The sequence below is a fragment of the Zonotrichia albicollis genome, chromosome 1 (assembly GCF_047830755.1).
Source record: "Zonotrichia albicollis isolate bZonAlb1 chromosome 1, bZonAlb1.hap1, whole genome shotgun sequence".
NCBI lineage: Eukaryota > Metazoa > Chordata > Aves > Passeriformes > Passerellidae > Zonotrichia > Zonotrichia albicollis.
The window spans coordinates 55,129,488-55,152,437 of record NC_133819.1 but is presented as its reverse complement, the minus strand read 5'-3'; the positions used below and the strand labels follow the sequence as shown (position 1 = coordinate 55,152,437).

Here is a 22,950-nt window from a genome sequence, read left to right as displayed (position 1 = left end):
AATGTGAAGCACATCAGCGGTCCCCTTAAAGCATCAGTGTATTCTCTTAAAAAAATTAATACCATTGTGGATATCATTACAAGAACTGTAACTTAAGGGTGTTCAAATTTACAGCTTTGTAAGGCGTGTGAAGTATTCCAGCAATTCCTAACTAAATACACCAGAAAAAGCAAATTATAGAAACTTTTAACCCACAAACAATATGGCAACAAGTTCTTAAACACTTACACATACTCAGCTAGGATAATGATTAAAAGCTAAAAGTTATTAAAACCCCAAATCCTTGTGGAGATGTGTGAGTTTCCTGCCATTAATGTCTTCTTGTCTCTGTTTAAAGTCTCAAGTACACTTTTAATAAACAATTTTATTAAATACTGTGAAGCAAAGGATAATACTATTTCTGTTTACATGCCATTAATGAACTGATTTAAATTGCTGAAGCAAAAACATCTATGAAGAGTTTTTGGTTTTTCATTAAGTAAATCTTTAATCACAGAAAATAACTTTCATGGATTTTATTAACTAGCAAAAGCTTTATAACAGAGTTCTGTCATACTGATGTATTTTACAACAATAGTTTAACTGTAATAGTTTTTACCTTCATAATCTCAACCACCTCTTGTTTCACTCTGGTTAGTTCACGCTGAAGATTTACTCTCTCTTCTTCACTTGCCTTTTCTACTGCTTTAATTTTTTCTTCCATTTCTATTTGCAGTTTTTTACGGGCTTCCTCTGTCTTTTGGGCAATACTTATAGCCTTCTCAAGCTCTTCAAAAGCTGTGAAGAAAAAAAAAGTATATGATAATTGAGAAATATCTATACATTTTGATAGAAGAATTTCACAAAAAGAGAAGAATGAATTTAAGAATTAACCTAGAATTCATGTTTATTTTCTAGAAAGGAAAGAGAACTGACACATAGATGTGTATTTCTTCCAATACATCATGTAGCTTCTATTTCTTTGCCTAAAATCACTATAAAATGCATAAACCATATTAATGAATGAACTACAACACTCCTCTTCTGCTTATACCTGCTGAATAAACTTTGAAGAAGCAGAAAATAGCTGCACCAAGAAAGGTAATTCACACTAAAACAAGCAGACAGAAACAAACCAAGAATGACTACTATGCAAGTCAGTTATTAGCAGGTCATGAAGAGTTTCTCCCGAATAGAACATTAATGTATAATATCAGGCACTTTATATACCTAAGAGTAATTCCAAACAGTAAAACCTAGAGAATTGTTTCTTTAAACTGTTTCATAGAGTCCACAGAGATGGCTTTGCTAATTTCATTATCTCACTATTTACATTTAATGTACACTTCTATCACTGTGGTAGCTGACTGTCTGGCACTTCTAACTTCACAAATAAAATGTAAAAATAAAAAAAATAAAAGTAAAGATTTGCTCTCAGAAAACTTGAATAGCTGTAAGTTGTTTCAAAAGAACACTCAAGCTGCAGTGCTGAGATTTAATTACTCTTCCTCAGGATGCACAAATCCACTGAAACACATTTTAATTTACAAAATAAAAGCAGTAATTCCACAGCTTCATCTCATGCTAAGGTGACATAGTCTAACATGCTTTATTCACTTCACAGATGATAATTTAGATATAAAAAGAAAGCAAATAAATTCCAGCATTGTGAGCTTGTTTATTTATTCAATACCCCTAAAACTCACTACAACTGATGTCAGAGTCTACACAGAATTACACAACACTAGAGTTCAATCATTATTAGGGAAATCTCTTTTCCTGAAGGGATCTTGAGTGTGGAAAACTGTTGAGGATGGTAAACCGGCTGGGGAAAAGCTTACCATGCTCCCCTGGAGGGACAACCCTTAAGCAACAACCTTCCTGGTCATGGCGAGGAAAAAAACTTCCCCAAGAGTGCACTGTTGCCGTATGTTGATTCTATGTATCCCACTGACCCTTCTCCTTTGTTCTGCCCCTGCGCCCTCATCTCAATCGCTCACATGTTCTGCCCCACCCCTCGCTATCCCTATATAAACCCCTGCTCTCTCTGCCTGAAAGAGTTCTTTGTCCCTGGACCCCTTCAAGGTAGGAGCTCAATAAAGAATCTCGGTGCAACCCCATATGAAGACTCCATCCCTTCCTTCTGCATCGCTCATGGCTGAAATCCCCCGAGAGCTGAAATCATTCGGCAGGAGCGAGATGTGCCTGTGCACCCAGGACGTCCTCTTAAAGACGCTCCTCTGGGAAGGCTGCAGCACTCCACCACCTCTGCCTGCTGCGATAGAAAACCCCTACACCCTTATTAGAAAAATTTAGTACTTAGCATAACAGAATTTTGGAAAAACACCTCTGTAAAATTCAAAATCACAGTGCCAATATCAAGACTCTAATTTATCAGAGCACAAACTCCTAAAAGTATATTATTCTATTAAACCTTGGACTACTCGGACTCTATTTTGCAAGGAAACAGAAAAAAACCAAACTTCTGAAGTGTTATTTATTTTCTAAGCTTTCTTCCAATAAATTCTGTTCCCAAAAGAAAATCGTAATAGACTCTCACATCTCTAGTTTTATTGATTCATCATTAGTTCGTAGGCATTCACAGCAGTTATTGCAATCTTTGCTTTTTTTGAAGTTGCCTTTAATAACATTCAAGCATGTATTTGAGAAGTGAGCAATTATTTCCATCCCACATCTTTTGACAACATTAAACACTGAAGATTTTAACCACAGTCTGTACTTTTGAGACAGTGCTGCAAATATGTCTTCAAGTAACTTAATTCCATGCAACTGGATTCACCCCAATTCTGACCTTCTACAGAATTTTCTTGTTTTTTGAGGAAGCCTTATTCTGACTACTCACAGCAACAATCATGTCTTAAGGCAAAATTATTGATTTTTGGGGCTGTTATTGATTCTGGCAATACCAAAGCAGATCACTGTATCCACTCTTCCACTTCTGGTTCTGCTTAAATGCTAAAACTATTACAAAAACTTACGATCACTAGAGATTATTTCAAGCAGAAACAGTCTAAAATGTAATACAAGCATGCACAAGGCTTATAGTTCCTTATTTTGCACAGTTCTTCACAGTCCTAGGAAGGCATTTTACCACATGCCATCTATAGGACTCAAGTTCTCCCCACTTGCAACACCAGGCACAAGTTGATTATGAACACAGCAGATTAATGCAAAACTGTGTTTGGAGAATGGTAATGACTTCCCTGATGCTCCTCTCAGTCCTAACAAAAGCAGGCCAAGCAAAACTGGTGAAGTCATTCAGTACTACAGCATCATCTTTTTTCAAAACCAAACAAAAATCGAACCAAACAAGCAAACAAAAATATAAAACAAAACAAAAATCCACCCCATCCTAGGGGCCTTTGCAAAGTATAGCTTGAAACTAAAGCCTGCAAGTAGAACATTATTTCACTTTTCCATTCACATTTTCTTATTCTTGTTCTGAGCATCATGTACGTTATTTTCATTTGAGAAAATGTTATTTTTATTTTCATTTATTTTCATTTGTATTCTCTTTCCTTCTGCAAAAGGAAAGAGAATACATTTGCTATAGCCCACAGATCAGCCAAAGAGAAGATTCAGGCTCACAACAGGATTGACTACTGATATGAAATTGCTGAGAAACATGCAATACAAAAGCTGCATCACCATAATCACAAGCAGGAGGCTAATACAAAACTAGAAAAAAGCTGATGGTTAAAAAGCCAAGAGGGTATGAAAGCACAAAGAAGCAATACTTCACAGAAACACAGTTGGATCACTAAAAGTTAAATTATACACCTCTCAGGCACATTTAGCTCTTAAGCAAAACAGAGTATTTTCATTCAAAGTAGTTAATTCTAGTGTAGCTGGACACAACCAAGTTTCAAACCAGCAGAGGGCTAAACTATCATCAAGCAGACAGAATGTGGTCTCTATTGTCACTGTTACTCTTAATCTGTGAGAGATTTTAATTCTCTGTATCAAAACATGAAATAAAGTCCATGTTTTTGTTTAAATATAGCTACTCTGAATGTAGAGAGTAAAGGCACTGCCTCTGCATTCTTCTCCAGCCTGCAGAACTCTGTTCAGGGAAGATCTTTCAACCAAGTATTGGTTGAATGAAGTCTCACAAAGGCACATCAGCAAATCAGAAGTAGAAACAAGCACACCAACATAGTCTCAGGTTCGTCTTGCAAAACCCCATTAATGTGACAAAGCCAGACAAATTGAAAACTTTCCTGTGCAGTATGTAAGTCACAAAAAATGAGTCTGAGCAGAGTTTAAGTTTGCTAATCTGTTTTTACACAACATGGGGTGGACAGTTGACTACTTTACCTACACCACTCCAAAGTCCCAGTGTCGGTTCCCTTCACCTTACTCCCCACACCCAGAGTAACACTTTGCACTGCAAAGCCTTCTGGTTTCCTCTGCTGGTGCTGCACACCTTTTCTCTTTGTCTAGAGTGCCTCCCAGTGCTAAACACTGTGAAGGAAGCAAACCAGCTTTGTATACCGGCTGGCAAAGGAGAGATTCACGTTCAATTTCTGAGGGCTGAGAGCAGGCATCATGTCCCAGTTTTGAAAAAAAAAGGTTGAAATAATTTCTACAGCTGACTTGTGCATCTAGGCAGGATTTTAAATGAGCAGTCCAATCCTTTTTTCTTCACTGAAAAAAAGTGCAAAGCATATGTTAATTAAGCTTGCAAAAAAAAAAATGCTGCCTATAAGTAGGATTTGCTTTCTAAAGACCTTGTTTGCTCACTGACTATTAGTAAGTCAGTAATCTGCATCCTGAGAAGTCATAAAGTACTTAGGCTAGGTAATCCCAAGAGAAAAGAACTTAAGTTTAGCTAGAAATTTATAAATACTAAAAAGATCTTTGTTGAAGTAAAAAAAGAAATGTGTTGCGGTTACCTCAAGTAGAAGTGCCTGAGAAGCACAGAATTTACTTTTAGAACCCAGTTCAAGCACCCAATGTGTGATGTAAAAAAACCAGCACCCTTACCCCTGTCCTGTTCATACAAGGCTTGGGAAAGGCACCGTGATTCACTTATTGGCATATGTGGATGCACAAAAACAAGATGCTCTGAGAGATTTCAACATAATGTACCTCTAACTACAAATAGAAAAAGAACTGAACTGAGGAGACCAAATTACAGTTTGTACTGTTTTGTACGCAACAAAAAATAAGCATACATATCTTTTCATTATTTCATTACACAAAAATGCATTCACATTAAATCAAACACTGGAGCAATTCTAAAGTCCTGATTTACAAAGAAAAATGCCAGAGATGTAACAGTAGGCAAGACGACATGGAAATCTATATCAATTTTTAGTCTCCAAGCAGCACTACAAAAATAAATTTCAAGTGTATTATGCTTATTCTTATTTTAATATAACATAAATGAAATTAACATTTCTACTTGGTTCCAGTTCTACTTAATTTCAGTTCTTCACTAAACCATGACATAGAAAAAGATGCCTAGAATTTAACAGTCTGCCATGTGGTTTATGATGACACTAGCAGAGCAGGGAGGTTGGACCAGATGATACACTGTAGTCCATTCCAACCTTACCAAATCTGTGGTTCTGTCAAAGTCAGCTCACATTACCTATCCAAAACCCAGAACTTTTAAATGTTGACCCTAAATACATGAAATTACCCAATTCATAAATCCATTACAACTCAAAGGCTGAGGCCTAAAAAGCAATTTCAGGCTCTCTTGGAATGCGAGGCGGTTTTCTCAAATAATTTAGTTCAACTGTATTGAGCCACACTAACATTGTAGATTATAATATTTTTGTAATGTATTAAGCCAAGGATGCAACAGAAAAATATAATAAATGTCACCTCACAATTCTGTCTTAAAAGCAGTGTTAACTAATTTTCCAACACACATACATGCATGCTTAAAAGACTATAATAAATAAACTCGAAGGTAAAGTTGACACTTAGACATTGTAAAATCAACCAAAGTACTTAAAATTTTTGTTCAAAAAAGAGCACATTTTTGAGCACAAAAAAGAGCACAAATCTCCCGCTAGAAGAGTGTAGTGTACTCAACACAACATTCATTCAAATTAAATTACTTCTCAATACAACAGAAAGTTTTCTAGTTGTCTACAGAATCATCTCTAACCTGATTTCCGCTTCTGGCCAGGCAAACTTGAAGAACTTACTGCATTAATTAGTGTGTGTGGATAGTACATTAATAATTCATAATTGTTTCTCCTGCCTCAAGAAACACTATTGCATAAAACTATGATAATAACTTCATATCTACAGAAGTATTAAAAGATTCTTCACCTTCTTTTTTTAGTCATGAAGAGCTTTCTAGTCTCAGTACCAAACAAAATACACTGTAAGACTGACTGACTTTTGAAGTATGAATTTCCAGAACTAAAAAGATGCATGCAACCTTGAAAGGGTAGGAGAGGAAGGGACCTAATGAAAATGTTTATTACATTCACAAGATGGATGCTCCAGCTGGTTTTCTGCATTACAGCAGAATGATCTATCCAAATCAATCTTTAAAATTGCAAGCTCTAATCTAAATCTATATAGATTTAAAAAATAAACCACTATGAACTGCATTGTTTGAACTCTTCATGGCTTTTTAGAGAAAGAAAATATGTATAGTATTTTATTCAAAGTAACACCTGAGCTTCTGCCAAAAGAGTGAGCTTCTTTGCATGCCCGTGAGAACAAATTAAATAATTCTAAAAGAATTCTGATGTAGTACAAAACAATTTCACTGTTTAAAAAACAATGGTTAAACTTCATTTCATGCAAAAGTAGAACTCCAAGCACACATAATGTTACCTAATTTCCATAAAAAGCAAACTACATCATATAACAGTTACATAAATGTTCCTCTGTTACGAGCCTGAGGCAAAAGGAATTATCACTGCTGTTTCACTTCAATCAGAAATGTTTCTATTAAAATAATTGAAAGAAAATGCTTACTATCGTTATAACATTTTTACTTCTTCACAAACTCTTATACACTCACTGCTATGTTTTCTATGTGAATTCCTGGTGGCATTATAATGACAATTTATAGGTACTTGCAAGTTTCTTTTCTTAAGTTAGACTAGAAGAAGACTCAATCACTTTTTTCCTGTACAAACAAGGAAGTACAGTTGCCTTTCAGAAGTTTCTTTCCTAAATCCAGCTTTCAGGTAACAGATCAGTCAAAAGCATCCCTACACTCTGCTGTCCAGAAGCGAAGTTAGTAATGATGCCACAGGTGACGTGTAGAACAACAGAAAAAAGAGCATCTCTTAAAATTCATTCCAAACAACTATAGAAAAAGACCACACTGAAGTTTTCTGATGTACAAATGTGAAAACAAATAATGTAGGTATATTCTTACCAGCTCTCTCAGATTTTTCTTTCTGCTCTTTTAATTCCTCGCCTTTTGTAGTTATTTGTTTGATTCGAGCACGCAGTTGGGCTACCTCCTCCTCCTTCATTTCCAATGTCTCATGCATTTGCCGCTTTGTCTCTGCAATTACCATGCCCTATGGAAAAGGTCCTTGTGATAAAAAGCTAGCAAATAAATAAGACATAGACCTGAAACAATTTCAAGCCAGGGCATAATCCTTGCCAGGAATAAACTGTAGTCTCTTATTATGAGACCAGAGATCATAGGATTTTTCTATGTCAGAAAACAGAAAATGCTAACAAAAAGAAAGTAAGAATAGGGTTTATTTTTAAGAGTATCCAAAATTTATCAAGTGGTGAAAAGAACTCCAGCAAACATGGACCATCCAAAAATTTCCTCCTTCTAGTACAGACACTTTCCTTTGAAACACGTATTCTGTAAACAAACCCACACTAAAAGCATTGTAGAGTCTGCACTTCTACTTTAAGTTTACACCATACAATGTTAGTTGTGTCACTTATGACACCACCAGAAGTTACTCCAGGTACCAAGACTGTGATTAAAAAACTTTCAAGAAGTGAAAAATGGAGAAACTCCTTATTGTCTATTGAAAGCACAGTTACTTTATTGGTTATTTTAAAATCAATTTAATTGTATCTCATCTTGATTTGTGTTTGGGGTTTCTTTGTTTGTTTTAGAATTGGCATCAAGGAATGTATTCAGTATATCTGCTTCATCCTATACAATGTTGTGTTGCAGTATTAAGTATAATTTAACAGACATATGATATATATATACAATAAAATTCTTAAGTAGCTTAAATTACATGTTTATTTAAACATAGATGAAACCATCAGACCACTAAAACCAGCTTCTAATACCAAGAACTAGATATTTTGTGTTTTAAACAATCTTCATCAAAACCTACAGCTTTTTTACCTTGTCTTGTTCCAGCTGTTCAATCAAATTCTTTGCATCACGTAGCTGTGTAATCAGTTTAGTCTTCTCAGCCATGTGAAGGTCCTAAAAAAAGATCCCAACCACAAGTTGGTTGACAAACAGCTTAGCTTAGGCTCTGACCCTGCACTATGCCTTGGAGGAAGAACACAGAACACAATCAAGGGAAACTGAAGTGCGTAGTTCTAAATTACTTTTACATCTCCCAGAGGTAGGCTGTCTTATGGCTTCTGTAGTAATTCAGAGATCTGAAGGCGTTGTTAGAACCTCCACATATGGAGGTCTGAGTTGGTAAAGTAAAATAAGAAATATGTCTAAGATTTCTGCTCCATTACCTGCATTTTGGTTTACAAGAGAATCTCAGCAATGCAACATAAATGATTGTTACTAGCCATGTTCTAGAAAATGTCATTAAAACACTCAAGTCTTTCACAGCTTTTTCAAACCAGGCTAGTGCTCAGAGATGAAGACAGAGATGGGAATCTAATCTCTGTAACTAAAGTTAGGTACAGCTATACTTAGCACATTTTCAGATTTCATTACTATTAGCCATCTTACTTACACTCCACACTCATCACTAATGGCCTTAAAAGGAAAATTGAGCAAGTATTAATTTATTAGCTTTGGGATTGCACTTATATTCGCTATATTGTGATCTCCACTGCCCTGCCTTCGTTTTCTTTCTCTTAATTTACATAATTAATGCCTCGTTCACTATATCTTAAAGGTTTAGTTCTGCTCTACTTTTCTTACTTTACCTTCTGTTTTCTGTGCTAAGACAGTCTTTTCCTCACTCCAATTTCCCACAACTACTTATTTCTAATACCATTCTGATGGTTTTTTATACAGTAAGTTTTCATACCCTACTTCATCACTCTAGAATAATTGTTGAGTGTATTTATTCCAGGTGTGTTTTGAACCCTTTTCTCCAAAAAGTACAGGGAAAATTTGTTTCATGGTCTGCCCTATCAATAAATTTTGGAAATACTGGAGTTCTTACTGTATTTTCATGGTTACCCATAAAGCTAAGAGTACTTTCCATACCTTCATTTTCTCCAGTTCCTGAAGCCTCTCTTCCAGCTGTTCTTGAAGTGCCTCTTTCTCATTGGTCAGTTGGGCACAGGACTCCTTATGTGACCGAATAGTCTCCTTACAACGTTGCAGCAAGTTCTCTTGGCGCTTCACCCTCCGATTAAGAGTTTCCAGTGTTTTAACAGAATCTTCATTATCCTCTATAAGACAACATACCAACATTACCACATGCATGACATTTCCAAATTTCTGCAATCATTCACAATGCAGTGGATTCACAAGTCTCTAAAGAAAGTTGTGTGAAGTCTGCAAAACTTCCTAGTTCCTTCTGTAAGTGCCAGAAATACTCCACACATACACAGAGTAGTAAAGAGTATTTAACACCAAGTTAGCTTACAAAACCCCATACTTTATGAGCTTCAAAATGAAGCTATTAATAAACAAGGTTTTTTACTTAATGAAAAAGTCATCATGGTTTATAAACCTGCCTGCTGCTACTAACATAATATGCACAAGTAGGAAAAAATGTGATGCAAAGTAAATCACTCAAGTGCCATGCACACAGATTCTTGCTTTCCCAAGGCTGGGTATGAAATTAATTCTAAAATACCCAGATTGGCAATATTACGTTCAGCAGGATAAAGGTTATTCTAAGTGTCTTTCTGAGCAGTACTCATAGAATCATAGACTGGTTTGGGTTGGAAGGGATCTTAAAGATCATCTAGTTCCTCTACCCTAGGCTGGAACACCTCACAGAACAAGTTGCTCAGAGCTCCATCCAGCCTGGCCTTTAACAATTCAAAGGATGGGGCAACCACAACTTCTCTGGGCTACCTGTTCCAGTCCCTCATGACCCTCACAGTAAAGAATTTTTTCTAATATCTATAATTTAAACCTACGCCTTTTCAGTAGGTTTGAATCACTGCATAACTAGCACATTTGGTAGTATTTTACTGTGTGCTTCTGCTCTGATGCTCTAGAGGTTGCAAGAGTATTTGACATTGTACTGGATTTGCATGGCCAAGCTTCAGTAGTTGAAAGGGAACTACAGGGGTGGCTTCTGCAAGGAGCTGCCAGAAAGCTGCCAGAAGCTTTCTTCATTTCCAGCAGAGCCATCCCCAGCAAAACTCCAAAGACAGATGCGCTGCTGGTCAAGACTGGGCCAATTAGAAATGGTGGTGATGCCTCTATGATATAAAAATTTAGAAGAAAGAAGAAAAAAGTGATTGTACAGTTGTAATTGCAGCCAAAGAAAAGCAGAGTGAGAACATGTGAAGGGAACAACTCTGCAGACATGAAAATCCAAGGAGAAAGAAGAGGAGGAGGTGCTAGGATTCCCCTGCTTCCTGTGGTGCTGACCATGGTGAAGCAGCCATGCCCCTGCAGCCCATGGAGGACCAAGGGGATGCAGAGATCCACATGCAGCCATGGAGGAGCCCATGCCAGAGCAGGTGGATGCCCGAGAGTTGACTGTGACCCTGTGGGAGGCCCAGGGAGAGAGAAGCCCATTCTGGAGTAGCCTGTGCTTCAAGAACTGCACCCTGTGGAAGAGTGACCCATGCTGCAGCAGTTTGAGGAGGACTGTGGGATGGGCTCACATTACAGCAGTTCACAGGGAGCTGCTGCCCATGAGATGCACTCATGCTGGAGAAGTTCTTGGAGAATTGTCTCCTATGGGAGGGACCCCACAATGGTGCAGGAGAAGCACTCCTACCTCTCCCTGAGCAGTGGATGAAATCACAGGTGATGAACTGACCATAAACCCCCGTTCCCTGACCCTCTGGGGAAAGAGGTAGAGGTAGAGGTGGGGGGGGGCAGTGAGGGGGAAGGTGTTTTTAAGGTTTTATTTTACTTCTCATTATCCTGCTCTGATTTTATTAGTAATAAATTCACTTCGTATTTATAATTCGAGGCTGTTTTGGCAATGATGGTATTTAGTAAGGGGTCTTATCCCAACTCATGAATACATCTTTAAATTTTGTCTCCTCTGTCCAGCTGTGGAGGAGAGTGAGAGAGCAGCTTTGGTGGATGCCTGGCACACTACAGACCAGAGGCAGACTCATGCACAGAAAACATCTGGAATCACAATTTTTCATTATTGACTAAGCAGTACAAAAACCATGGCACTAGATAAGAACATCTCCCCCCCAACACTTCCTATCATCCCTGCATATAAAAACCATAGCAGATGCTGAACAAATATAATTTCAAGATATATGTTTACCTCTGTCTTAACCCCACCTTTTATGAAGGGTACCAATGAAAGACACTTTTATTATGTATCAGCATTATAATGTCCCTTGCTCAGTAATCAAATACATACAACACTGAGAATTCCACTAATTTAAACAACCTCCAGACATGAGGAATATTCAGGTTATTAATAGCAGGAATATCAAAATTTATCTTTGTTTTTACTTTTCTTCTGATAAAACAAGAGAAAAACCCCCAAAGTCACAAACAAAAAGACAGAGACTGGCAACTAATCTGCTCTCTAAACTCCAGGGATAGGTGCTCGCTTATGGGGGACAGAATCTCTTAATTGTATTAAGTTGGGATAGTAAGAACACCTACCAACAAAGCAATAATTACAATGTTATTATCGATATTGACAAAGGAAAGACATACAAGATCTGAATTCTTATGAAAATTTAGTTTCTTAAAAGGATTATCCTGTCCTCTAGCTGCCAGATGGTTTTCAAAACAACTGTCTTCTTCTAGAAAATATATCCTTACTACAACATGGTCAGCCCTAAATATTGTTACTCCATCATAAATAACAACAGGTTTATTCCCCAAAACGTAATATCTCTTGAAAAAGCCACAATGCCTACCGTTGCTTCCTGGTTCCACAATATTTTCTGCACTGACTTCTTTCATTGGACTTCGAACTTGTGGTTCTGATTGGACATTTTGATCAGGCAATTCAGTGTCTATCTGACCATTCTGTAATCTCTGTTTCAGCAATGACACCTAAACAAAATGTTCTTTTTGTTAAAAAAAAATCTAATGATTCAAAGCAGATAATTTTTTAATCTTCAAAACTAGAAAGAGTTAAATTAATTTTGATATAAGCAAGTAGAAAAAGGAAAAATCTGTCTGAAATTTTTTACCATTTTTTAGAACTCAGAATTATGCTTCCAATTAACAAAAGACTATGGGTAGAGAAAAAAAGACCAATTAAGCAAAATACATGAATTTTGCAAAAGCAATTTTAGGTCAGACATCTGCTAATGTTGATGTCTTGATGACAAAAACATCACAAAGGTATTTAAGTGCAAATCAGCCAATCCTATTTAACATGAGTGAGATTTTTACAAAGGTATCCTCTACCACAAAGACACACTTATTTCCAGAAAATTCTAAATTCACAAGATGAGTTTCAACTTCAGAGCAATTATAATAAAACATGGATATGCATCATAGGAAATATATAGCTAAAAGGAAAAGTTAAGAAGAGCAGTTTTAAACATCATTTGTTTGGTAAATTATCTTACCTGAGTTTGCAGGACATTAATAAGTTGATCCTTTTCTTCTAAGGAAGCATCAAATTCCTCTTGGAGATGTTTCTTAGCTTGTTGATCCATCTGGAGCTCCTGATAATGCAAACACATCTCAAATGAATGTGAACTCAATGAATGTAAACTCAAATTACTTATGAAAATATTCTGAAATATTATGAAAATATTATGAACTCAAAAGACTTATGAAAATATTATGAAATAGCATCTAAAATATCTCTTTCATAGTTGTGATCCCAAAATACAACAATAAAGTGTATTTTTTTTTTACTATACAACATTCCACACAATATAGAACATTCAATTATAATACCAGGATTAAAACAACAAGAGTCTAGATCTGATGGAAAATTATCAAGGATTCTTTTTCCTAAAAGTAAGTTTGTATAGGGTTCATTTCAAGCCTGCTCCTGAAAAACTCTCTTCCATGCACACATTTCTCCTGGAAGCTGAAGACTGCACTTTGGAAGATTCTTCACTTTGCCACCAGAATAAATCAACATAAAGAGAAGAAATGTAAAATTGATTACGTTCATTCAATGTGACACCATTCTAAAATGACAAATGCCATGTATAAGAGAAGAAAATTGGTCTTTTTATTCCACAAACATGTCTCAAATGAGAAAGGCAGAGAATACCAAACAATTTAAGTATGTGGCTTTACTTGATACGTATATGCATTTGTTTGGCTGAACACTCTTAGAAGCTTGTAGATATTGCCTAAATTCTTTAGTAAGGAGTTTTTTTAAATTACTTCCAACACTTTTAAGTTTAAACACTTAAATTTCTTTACATAATTATCATTCTAATAGAAAATATGTGTACCTAAATTAATTCACATCTAACTGCTTATTCCAAGAACTAGAACCGCACATACATCATGCATGCACTGCAAATACTTTCAGAAAATTTTCAATATTTTTTATTTATATGTTTATTATATTCATAGATATCTTCCAGGAAAAGAATGCTTTATGACTGTTATTCTGCAAAGATCACGTGTACAAAACAATCACCACCCATAAACATGAATTCCATTAGCCAAGCAAACACAGAGGATGATCAATAGAGAAAAAAAGGATGAAAAAGCAAATGAGACAAAGCAACGCTGGATGTTTCCTGAGCTGCTTTCCTCCAAATCCAAATCTTGTTTTTATGCTGTCTTGCTGTCTATCCCTTACCTCCAACGGTGAATGCCCTGCCACAGATGAGGCTGATACCAGCACTGAAAACCACAGCTGTGTGAGTTGAGCCTGCCAGGCCATGCAGAGCCATGATGGTGAGGGAAAGCATCACTGCAAAAACCATTACTCTTTTCCCAACTATATCCACTTCTTAACACTGCACTGCCTCATGTTCTCAGCAATTACATCACACTTCTGCCCTGTGCTTCTGAGCTTTAGAGGTAATTCCTTTCAAACAAAGCAAAGCAGGCCAGTGTGAGAACAAGTATCAAAGAGATTTATTGAAATCAACACAGAAATGGTCCTCTTTGGTTCTCAGAGTCCCTTCTGATCCTGTATTGTGAAGGAGAACACTGAAGACTGCTCTAAGACTGGTTTTGAGGAATTAATCCTAACAGGAGTAAACCTAGGTAAGTAAAACCACATTTATTTCTAGGGATGTGTCACACTGTTATTTTAGCCTCAAAGGAAGATTGGTTTCCTCACACATGGCCTTCTTAGAAGAAACTCGCCTGATTCAACATATTTATGGGAAAAATGGACTGTATGATGAAGAAAAAGATTATTATAATTAATTTCTGATAGCAAATTACTACATCAATGAATTAACTACTTTGGACCATGTTAGCTTCCACAATGGAAACTTACCATTTTATTTGTAATTTTTCCTTCGTTGTCTGTTTTACCTAATGCTGCAACACCTGGGCTTCCAAAAGATCAGAAAAACACTTTTTGGAGTGTATCAATTAATAAAAAAGAATTTCAGTGTTAGATTTGAAGGAATCTTTAAATTTACAAGATTGGTAAGAATGAAATTAAGTTTTACACAATATACATATATACATGTATATATATAGAGAAATATATATGTAACTTATGTACATATATGAATCACAAAGACTATGACAGAAGTAAAAAAAAAAAATACACATGGTCCAATTCTATCATATGCCAAAGATTTAACTCTGTTCCACATTTGCCTTCCTGACTTCAACAAATAGCAATAAACTGGAAAACCAATCCTAGAGAAGCATGTAGATATGGACCTACCACAGAAAAAACTTTTTCATTTGACCTTGTAGTGATCTGGAAAAGATACCCTTGGCAAGCCAATTCTGACAGTAAAGCAATGGTTTTTTCCCCTCATATGCACTGATAGTTTAGCTTAGGACATTGTGACAGTCTGGACACAGGCTATAGCTCAGATGAACACAGTACTCCCAGCACTGACCCACTGCTCTCAGCTACTGGGGCAGAAACAGCACAGATGTGAACCAAAATACTATCCCACTAGTTCACACAATTCACAGCACACTCACCTGAATTACTCTCTCAATCACTGAAGAGTGCCCAGCAATGTGCCAGTGACCTCCCTTGAAATGACTGGCTGCCTGACTAGTGACAGGGACAGGCCCTCGTGGGTGAGCGTGAGCCTTGAGTACACACCCAGAAGTGTACTCAAGCTCACAGAAGTGGCCAGAAGCTCACAGTCACCATCCCTCATTATGAAGGGGACAGGCCTCAGTCCCTGTCTGTGGGTAAAGCACCCAAGTGCCTGGAGTAAGTCTGCTTCAGGCAAAGGTGGGACCTCACCACAGTCTAATGGCTCCTGCAACCTCCATGCCAGTGCTGCTGCTCAGCATTGTACATGCCAGAAGCAGATGGGCAGTCATAAGACAAAGCCTGTGACTTTGGGCTAAATGGTGCCCAGCTCTCCAGCAATCTACGAGCACAGACCCTTGCACACCCATCTCCAAATCTGGTGTTGCACTAGCTCCTGAGGCAATAAAATAGCTTCAGCTTCACATTGTGCTTCATCAGGGTTTTTGATTTTGCCCTTTTTATGGCGTTTTTGATTTTGCCCTTTTAATCTATTCTGCCCAATCATCTATACATGTTTTTTAAGTCCAATGTGTTTACAATAAAATAGCTTCAGCTTCACATTGTGCTTCATCAGGGTTTTTGATTTTGCCCTTTTTATGGCGTTTTTGATTTTGCCCTTCTAATCTATTCTGCCCAATCATCTATACATGTTTTTTAAGTCCAATGTGTTTACTATCAATACCAAACACACTAGAGCTTCTCCTTTGAATTTCACTATAACTTAAGGAGGCAAATCATAACACAACCTACTTGATTTTATGATTGAAACCAAACTATACTAAAATCCATAAAACAATGTAAGTATTACAACTGAGATAAAGAATATTTTTTTTTATTATCCTCTTTTTTTTGATAGTCATTGAAATCCTTACAAAAATGTGCCTATTACTTGTGTTTCCTGAATTAGTATTTGTCATTAATAGAAGAGCAAGAAATTGCACAGGCTGGGCCCAACAATACTGCAAGAACCACACACACTTGTACCTATTTCACAATGAACAAGAGAAGTAGTTTGGTTGGTGATGCACTGCTCTGTCTTAAGAGGATAGCAATAAGCTGCTGAATGGGAAGCAAGCCGGAGGAGTAACCCCACATAAACAACAACAACAAAAAGCTGTAAAATATCCTGCTCTGTAATAGAAAATATTTTGTGAACAAAAAAGTCAAAAGCTAGGCAGAAAAAGATCCTATGTAGGTGTGATATAATGCAAACATGCAATCAATAAAGGAAATTACCTCTCTCAGTTCTCCAATTCTGCGAAGTGCTTTATCCTGGCTTTGACTCAGAATGCTCTTAAGAAAAAAGGAAGAATAAAGATCAGGTGTATTAAACGTAATTTTTAAATGGATAAATAAATCCAAAAATCTCACAAATGTAATTATTTGTTTCTCTTTCAAGTCACACTTGATATGCAAGTATTGCCATAAACTGCCAACTGTGCGTTGGCAATCTATTAATCCATCACCTGAAGTCAGCTGATGCAACAAAAAGGGCTGGATTACAACACTTCACAGTTATTATGAAAAATTACTGGTTTCCTCAGAAATCCCAGCTAAGAAATCATCATCTGTTACATACTCACAACACACTGAAAATTAAATCTGTATTGTAACTACACATTTTAAGATTGAAAGAAGCATGCAGGTATGAGACCATGAAAAGTAATGCTTACCTGCAGCTTCTTCTTTTCCCGCTGGGTAACTTGATAAGCAGACACTAGCTAAAATAAACAAATCGGATATAAAGATGATAATACATCTGCATATAACCATCAAAATAATTTCCTTAGTTGTATCACTAGCTGCATTTTCAAACTCTTTGCTCCACTTGAGAACTTTCTTTGATATAAATGTACTTAAATTTTCTTAATGTTTTCTTTATCTATCTATGAAATATCTCCAATGTGTTAAAAAATACAAGCCTGCATGACAAAACAATGATGTTACTCAGCATTCATACACAGTTTTCCCTTCCCTGAGACAACATACCCCATACCACCCTTCAACACAGGGGGTCAAACCCAACAGTATCAGAAAGTTACATCTCAGACAGCTACCCCACGGGGTGACCACTCGTAAGAGTACATGTCCCAGGGAGATTAAGCAAAAATGATTTTACAAAAAAGTGTGCATTAAAAAATACATTTCTAAATGTAACAAAAAAGGTGTAATGTTCTCATCCCATATGCCTTGCATATATCCAGCAAAGACAGACTGAAAGTAGACAGTATTTCATTTCTCACTGTAAACTGATAAAAGGAGGAACGGTACACCTCAGTTTATTTAAATATTTGATTACGACTGCCAAGTAGCATTACAGTGAAGTAACATAATGGCATTTGAAATTAGAAAACTTTGTTTTCAAATTGATGAAAAATTTAAGAAAAACAAATCTAGAACACTGAAACCAGAAGGTCAAAATATATTTTCAACTTCTAATTTAAAACAAACTAAACATTTTCAGAATTCAAAATTACTTTTAATTTCCAAGTTATATTTATTTTGCCCTTATAAGAAAATCTAAACTGCTATGGGTGTTTTCCTTTACCGTATTTTTGAGATGCTAACTATGCATCCTACTTTAAGAGGGAAAAAATATTTCTGCCTTCATTACTCATTATATATTGCAACAAGTTTCTTCCAAACTCCAGCAAAACAATTATTTTCAACTGAACTGAAGAAACTCACAGAACCAGGAAAAAACCCCAAGCCTTTCTGACAGAGAAAGTTAGGATTGGTGGACAGATTACACTAATAAAAATAATCCCAAATGACCAAAAAAAGCATTGAAACAAACCCACAAAGTGAAGAACTTTCATTTTAGCAACTACTATTTACACAAACTTCAAAAAAATACTTATTACACTAGCTGGAAGTGAAGGAAAAATTGCTATGAAAACTGCTCTTTCAGGCATATGCTGAATACTGTAGTCACTGTATACATATTTTCGATTCCAGGGATTTTGATAAAAGTCTGCACAGGAATTCTTGTATTTAAGGGCAGCAAATATTAAAAGAACTGTAAAAAACAGTACAAACATCCAGTTTTAAATACAACACACACTTTAAAAAAAAATTTAAAAACCCAAACAAAACCCTAAAACTAATTAAAAAACCCAATCCCAAAACACCACCTTCTATTCAACGGCTTTACCTTCCCCAGTAATTTGGAAAATGAGTAGGGAAATTACTTATATAATTGGTTTTTACAAAAATACCCAAAAAATAAGATGTTTGAATTAATTCCTCTCAGGGAATACCTAGAAAATATGAAGAATAGAACTTCTTTCTTGAAAACAAAATGCTTGCCTACTGCACATGGCCAGAATATACACTATGCATTTCAAGAACAAGTTGGGAAAAAAAAATAAATTTGCTGTCATGGGAGTACAAGTCATGCTCATCTCTGTAGTGAACTTCACCCTCTGCTAGATGCTTTCAGTCTGAAATCTTAATAGGCCTGCTCTGTGTGAGTAACCATTAATTAGCCTCTACTGCAGGCATCAGGAAATTATTTACAAACAAGAGAAGAAAAAGATTTCCATGTTTTATTACCAGAAGAACATTTAACCTTTTTAGGTCAAAAATAACTAGATTTAGAATAAGTTAACTTCCATGTTAGTTGTAAGTTTAAACATTTGCTCCAAATAGGAAAAGAAAAAGATTGTCCACTGCTGCAGTATCTGTTAGCCTAACCTCTTTCCCCTTTCTGCACAGCTAAACCAGTCACATTGCCTACCTCTGAGTATTTTCCCCTATAGTTGCCTAAACTGCGCTCCATTCTACGCAGACGCTGCAGCAACTGCTCTTTGCTGAAGGTGTCCATATTTCCCAGAGGCTCTTCAGTTTCACTTTCAATGTCAGAAGGTGAATCAAAGGTGGGACTGAGAGCTTCCAAGTCCAGTCGATTCAGTGAGTCTCTTGAAGAACTTCGGACTAGGGACTCTTTAGAGGAAGAGCGAAATAGGGTCTCTTTTACCGGGCTTCGAAACAAAGACTCCATGGAGGGAACTCGAAGCTGAAGCCTCTGGGCAAAAGACTGACTGTCACTTTGCTGCAAAAATTGAAAGAAAGTAATTATTTCTGCACTGCTTTTAGGCAGACAGACACACTGAAGTCCAGGAAAGAGACTTGACCTGTGCAAAGAAACTACTGTTGTCTTAACACATGCATGACACCAAATAGCAGCTACTCCCTTAAAAGAATCATCTACTTGTGCAGAAAAATCAAGCATGCAACTACCAGATGTGCACCATTTCAGACAGCAACTAAATCTAATAAACTACAGCTCTGATTTAAACTTCTAGGAAAATGTATTTCTGTATAATCCCTCTAAAATTGAGGAATGTGTAACTAATATAAATGTCTATTGTCTCAAACATGAAAAATATAACTCACTCACTTCTTAATGTATTACACAGAACTTGATTTATCTCAAAGACATAGATACTTTCCTATGACTAAGGGAACAAATTAATGGTAGAGATCGTTGTATGATAGTTAGTCCTAGCAAACCATCTTGAACAGTCCTTTTCTTATTTTTATTTTAAACGACTTCACTATTATTACATAAAAAAATAATTATTGATTTATGCAGCTATAGTACTTCTTCACTCTATACCAGACGATCCTGTGCTGTGGTAACCTTTACTGCTGGTGCCACAGAAGTGATGTGAAAGCATTACCACAAGATGTTGCCCCTACAATCAAAATGTTGGGAGACACATGCCAGGAGCCACTGCTAATCTCACTTCAGTAAGCTAAATGTTTCCCTGAGACATATTTAAAAATTATCTGCATCCTTCCCACTAGTGACAACATTTTCAGCCTTCCAGTTCTTTTCTTAAGCTTTCCAAGCATGCAATAGGCCCCCTACTTTTGAAAGCGAGTTTACTGCTGTGCAACAAGATACATCTCAATGCTGGCAGTCTGCTAACCAGTCCTTACAAAAAGAAAAGCTCCACATATCAGTGACAATACTTAGTACCAGCAAATAGTATTACAAACAAACAAAATATCTGATCATCCTCACAGGCAACTACTTAGCCTTACTTCAGCATGAAGAGAAATACTGGGCACTTAAACCAATGTAACACAAAGACAGCGCAGCAGTGAAGGAGGAAACAAACCCCCCATGCCCTCCACATACCTGTGGAGAGATAGATTCACTTCCATTGTTTTCTGTGGACCCAGGAAGTGGTTGTTTATTCAAGTTCTACAGGAAGTAAAAACAACTGTTAGAAGAAACAGAGTACAAGGGCTGTAATTCTGTGGTTCCTAGAAACAGCATCTGTGCTTTTTTCTTTGCCTCTGTTTTTAGTACCTTCTTTAGAAAGCTTATTAAGATGTCTTCATGCAAACAGGCTAGCTTGTTAAATTCAAAACAGATTGCTGCAATATGCAGAACTACAAAGCAGCTATGTGTGCATGGATTAGTATGAAACATCTGCAAATATTGACATCTCCAGTTAAGTAAGTCATAATGATTATTTATATAACGTTTATGGACAAATCAAAGACACAACAAAAAGACAAAATTATAGCAGGAAAAGTCTAATTAATTACTAGTATTTACAGCCAATATGAGTAAGAGTTGGCTGTAACACCATCTCTCTCTGTTTCAGCGCATTGTGGGGGCAGAAACTACCTGGAAAAGAAGTGCTGGTAACAAACTGTTTATAACTCCAGCGAACATGGAAAGAAAATTACAGTTTCAGAAAATATATCTTTAACAAAACTTTTGCATTCCCAAAGAAAGGAAAAAACACACACATTAAAAAACTTCATCCAAAACAACAAAACCAATACAACAAAAAACAGTAGTCTGGAGTTGGTTGGTTTGTCTGGTTTGTGTTTTGGGAGTTTTTTATTGGTTTGGGGTTTTTTACAGAGTTTAGACATTACTGTTCCTAGCCTGTCTATCCTGCCTTTCCTGTGTCCTGTGTTCAGGTGTTTGCTAACCCAGTCCTAATTTTCAGGAAGGACGACCCTGGAAACTACAGGTCTCTTAGACTAATTTCATTGACTGGTAAAATTATGCAGATTTTTCTGGGAATTATTGAAAAACAACTTCAAGACAGAGCAATCCTTGGTCACAATCAGTAATGGGTTCATAAGGGGACACTCTTGCCTGCCAAATGTGATTTCCTTTCATTACAAGGTTACCCACTGAGATGAGCAAGGGAAGCCACTGGTTGTAACCTTTTTAGATTTCACTAAAGCCTTTGATACTGTCTCTCACAGGACCTTCCTGGACAAAATAATCAGCACACAGCTGGATAAACACATCATGCAGTGCATGAGCAATTGGCTCATGGGTTGGGCTTAAAGCTTTAGAGTGAATGGGGTGACATCAGACTGGTGAGATGTCACTAGTGGGGTTCCACAGGGCTCCATCCTCAGCTCTGTGCTCTTCAACATCTTCATAAATTACTTCAATGCGGGACTTGAAGGTACACTAAGTTTGACAATGATATTAAATTGGGAGGAGCTGTTGACTGCCTTGAAGACACAGAGGCCCTGGAAGAGGGGGCCTCAGCAAATTAGAGGGCTCAGTAATCAGCAACCATATGAAGTTCAATGAAGACAAATGCCAAATTCTGCACCTGGGATGGGACAACCTTGGATGTATGGACAGACTGGGGAAAACAAGACACTGGAGAGCAGCACCACGGAAAGGGACCTGAGGGTCCTGGTCAATGGAAAATTGGATATGAGCCAGCAGTGCCCTAGCAGCCAGGAGAGCCAAGCGTGTCCTGGGTACATCAGGCACTGCATTACCAGCTGGGCAAGGGAGGGGATTGTCCCACTCTGCTCTGCACTGTGCACAGTTTTGGGTGCCACAACATAAGAAAGATACAAAGCTATTAGAGAGTATCCAAAGATGGGCTACAAAGATGATTAAGGGCCTTGAGGAAAAGCCATACAAGGAGAAGCTGAGGTCACTTGGCTTGCTCATCATGGAGGAGACCTCAAACCAGTTTACAATTTCTTCATGAGGGGATGTGGAGGGGCAGGAGCTGTGGTGACCAGCAACAGGACTCGAGGGAATGGCATGAAGCTCTGTCAGGGAGGAGTATGTTGGATATTAGAATAAGGTTCTTTACCCAGAGGGTGGTTGGGCCCTGGAACAGGGTCCCCAGGTAAGTGGTCATACCACCAAGCCTGTCTGAGTTCAAGAAGTTATTGGACAACACTCTTAGGAACATGGTGTGATTCTTCGGGCTGTACTGTGCAGGGACAGGAGTAGGACTTGGGTCAATCTTGTGGCTCCCTTGCAACTCAGGATATTCTATGTTTCTAACTTACACACATCCAGACAGTTTTTTGCTGTATAAATCCAGTCCAACTGAATTAGCAGAATATGCTAGAAACCATCTTGGACAAGGATTTTTTCAACAGAAGTGAAACACTGAGGCATATCAAACAAAATATGGGTAAATTCACCTAAGAGCAGTGTAACTCTTAACTTTTAACCAAGCTATACCCTGACAGTTACATG

The 22,950-nt window shown here is 37.1% G+C and overlaps 1 protein-coding gene across 3 annotated transcripts in view; it reads right to left on the bottom strand.

Moving 5' to 3' along the window:
* GOLGA4 (golgin A4) overlaps positions 1–22,950 on the bottom strand; it is a 72,619-nt gene that overhangs the window by 27,872 nt on the left and 21,797 nt on the right. For all 3 annotated transcript variants that reach the window (XM_014267015.3, XM_014267013.3, XM_014267014.3), the window contains 10 exons: positions 20,599–20,664; positions 19,189–19,503; positions 17,123–17,170; positions 16,686–16,742; positions 12,859–12,957; positions 12,196–12,334; positions 9,374–9,561; positions 8,312–8,395; positions 7,361–7,508; positions 599–777 (listed from right to left, as the gene is read on the bottom strand). In XM_014267015.3, the coding sequence (XP_014122490.3) occupies positions 599–777; positions 7,361–7,508; positions 8,312–8,395; positions 9,374–9,561; positions 12,196–12,334; positions 12,859–12,957; positions 16,686–16,742; positions 17,123–17,170; positions 19,189–19,503; positions 20,599–20,664 (1,323 nt within the window). The remainder of the gene's footprint in view (positions 1–598; positions 778–7,360; positions 7,509–8,311; positions 8,396–9,373; positions 9,562–12,195; positions 12,335–12,858; positions 12,958–16,685; positions 16,743–17,122; positions 17,171–19,188; positions 19,504–20,598; positions 20,665–22,950) is intronic.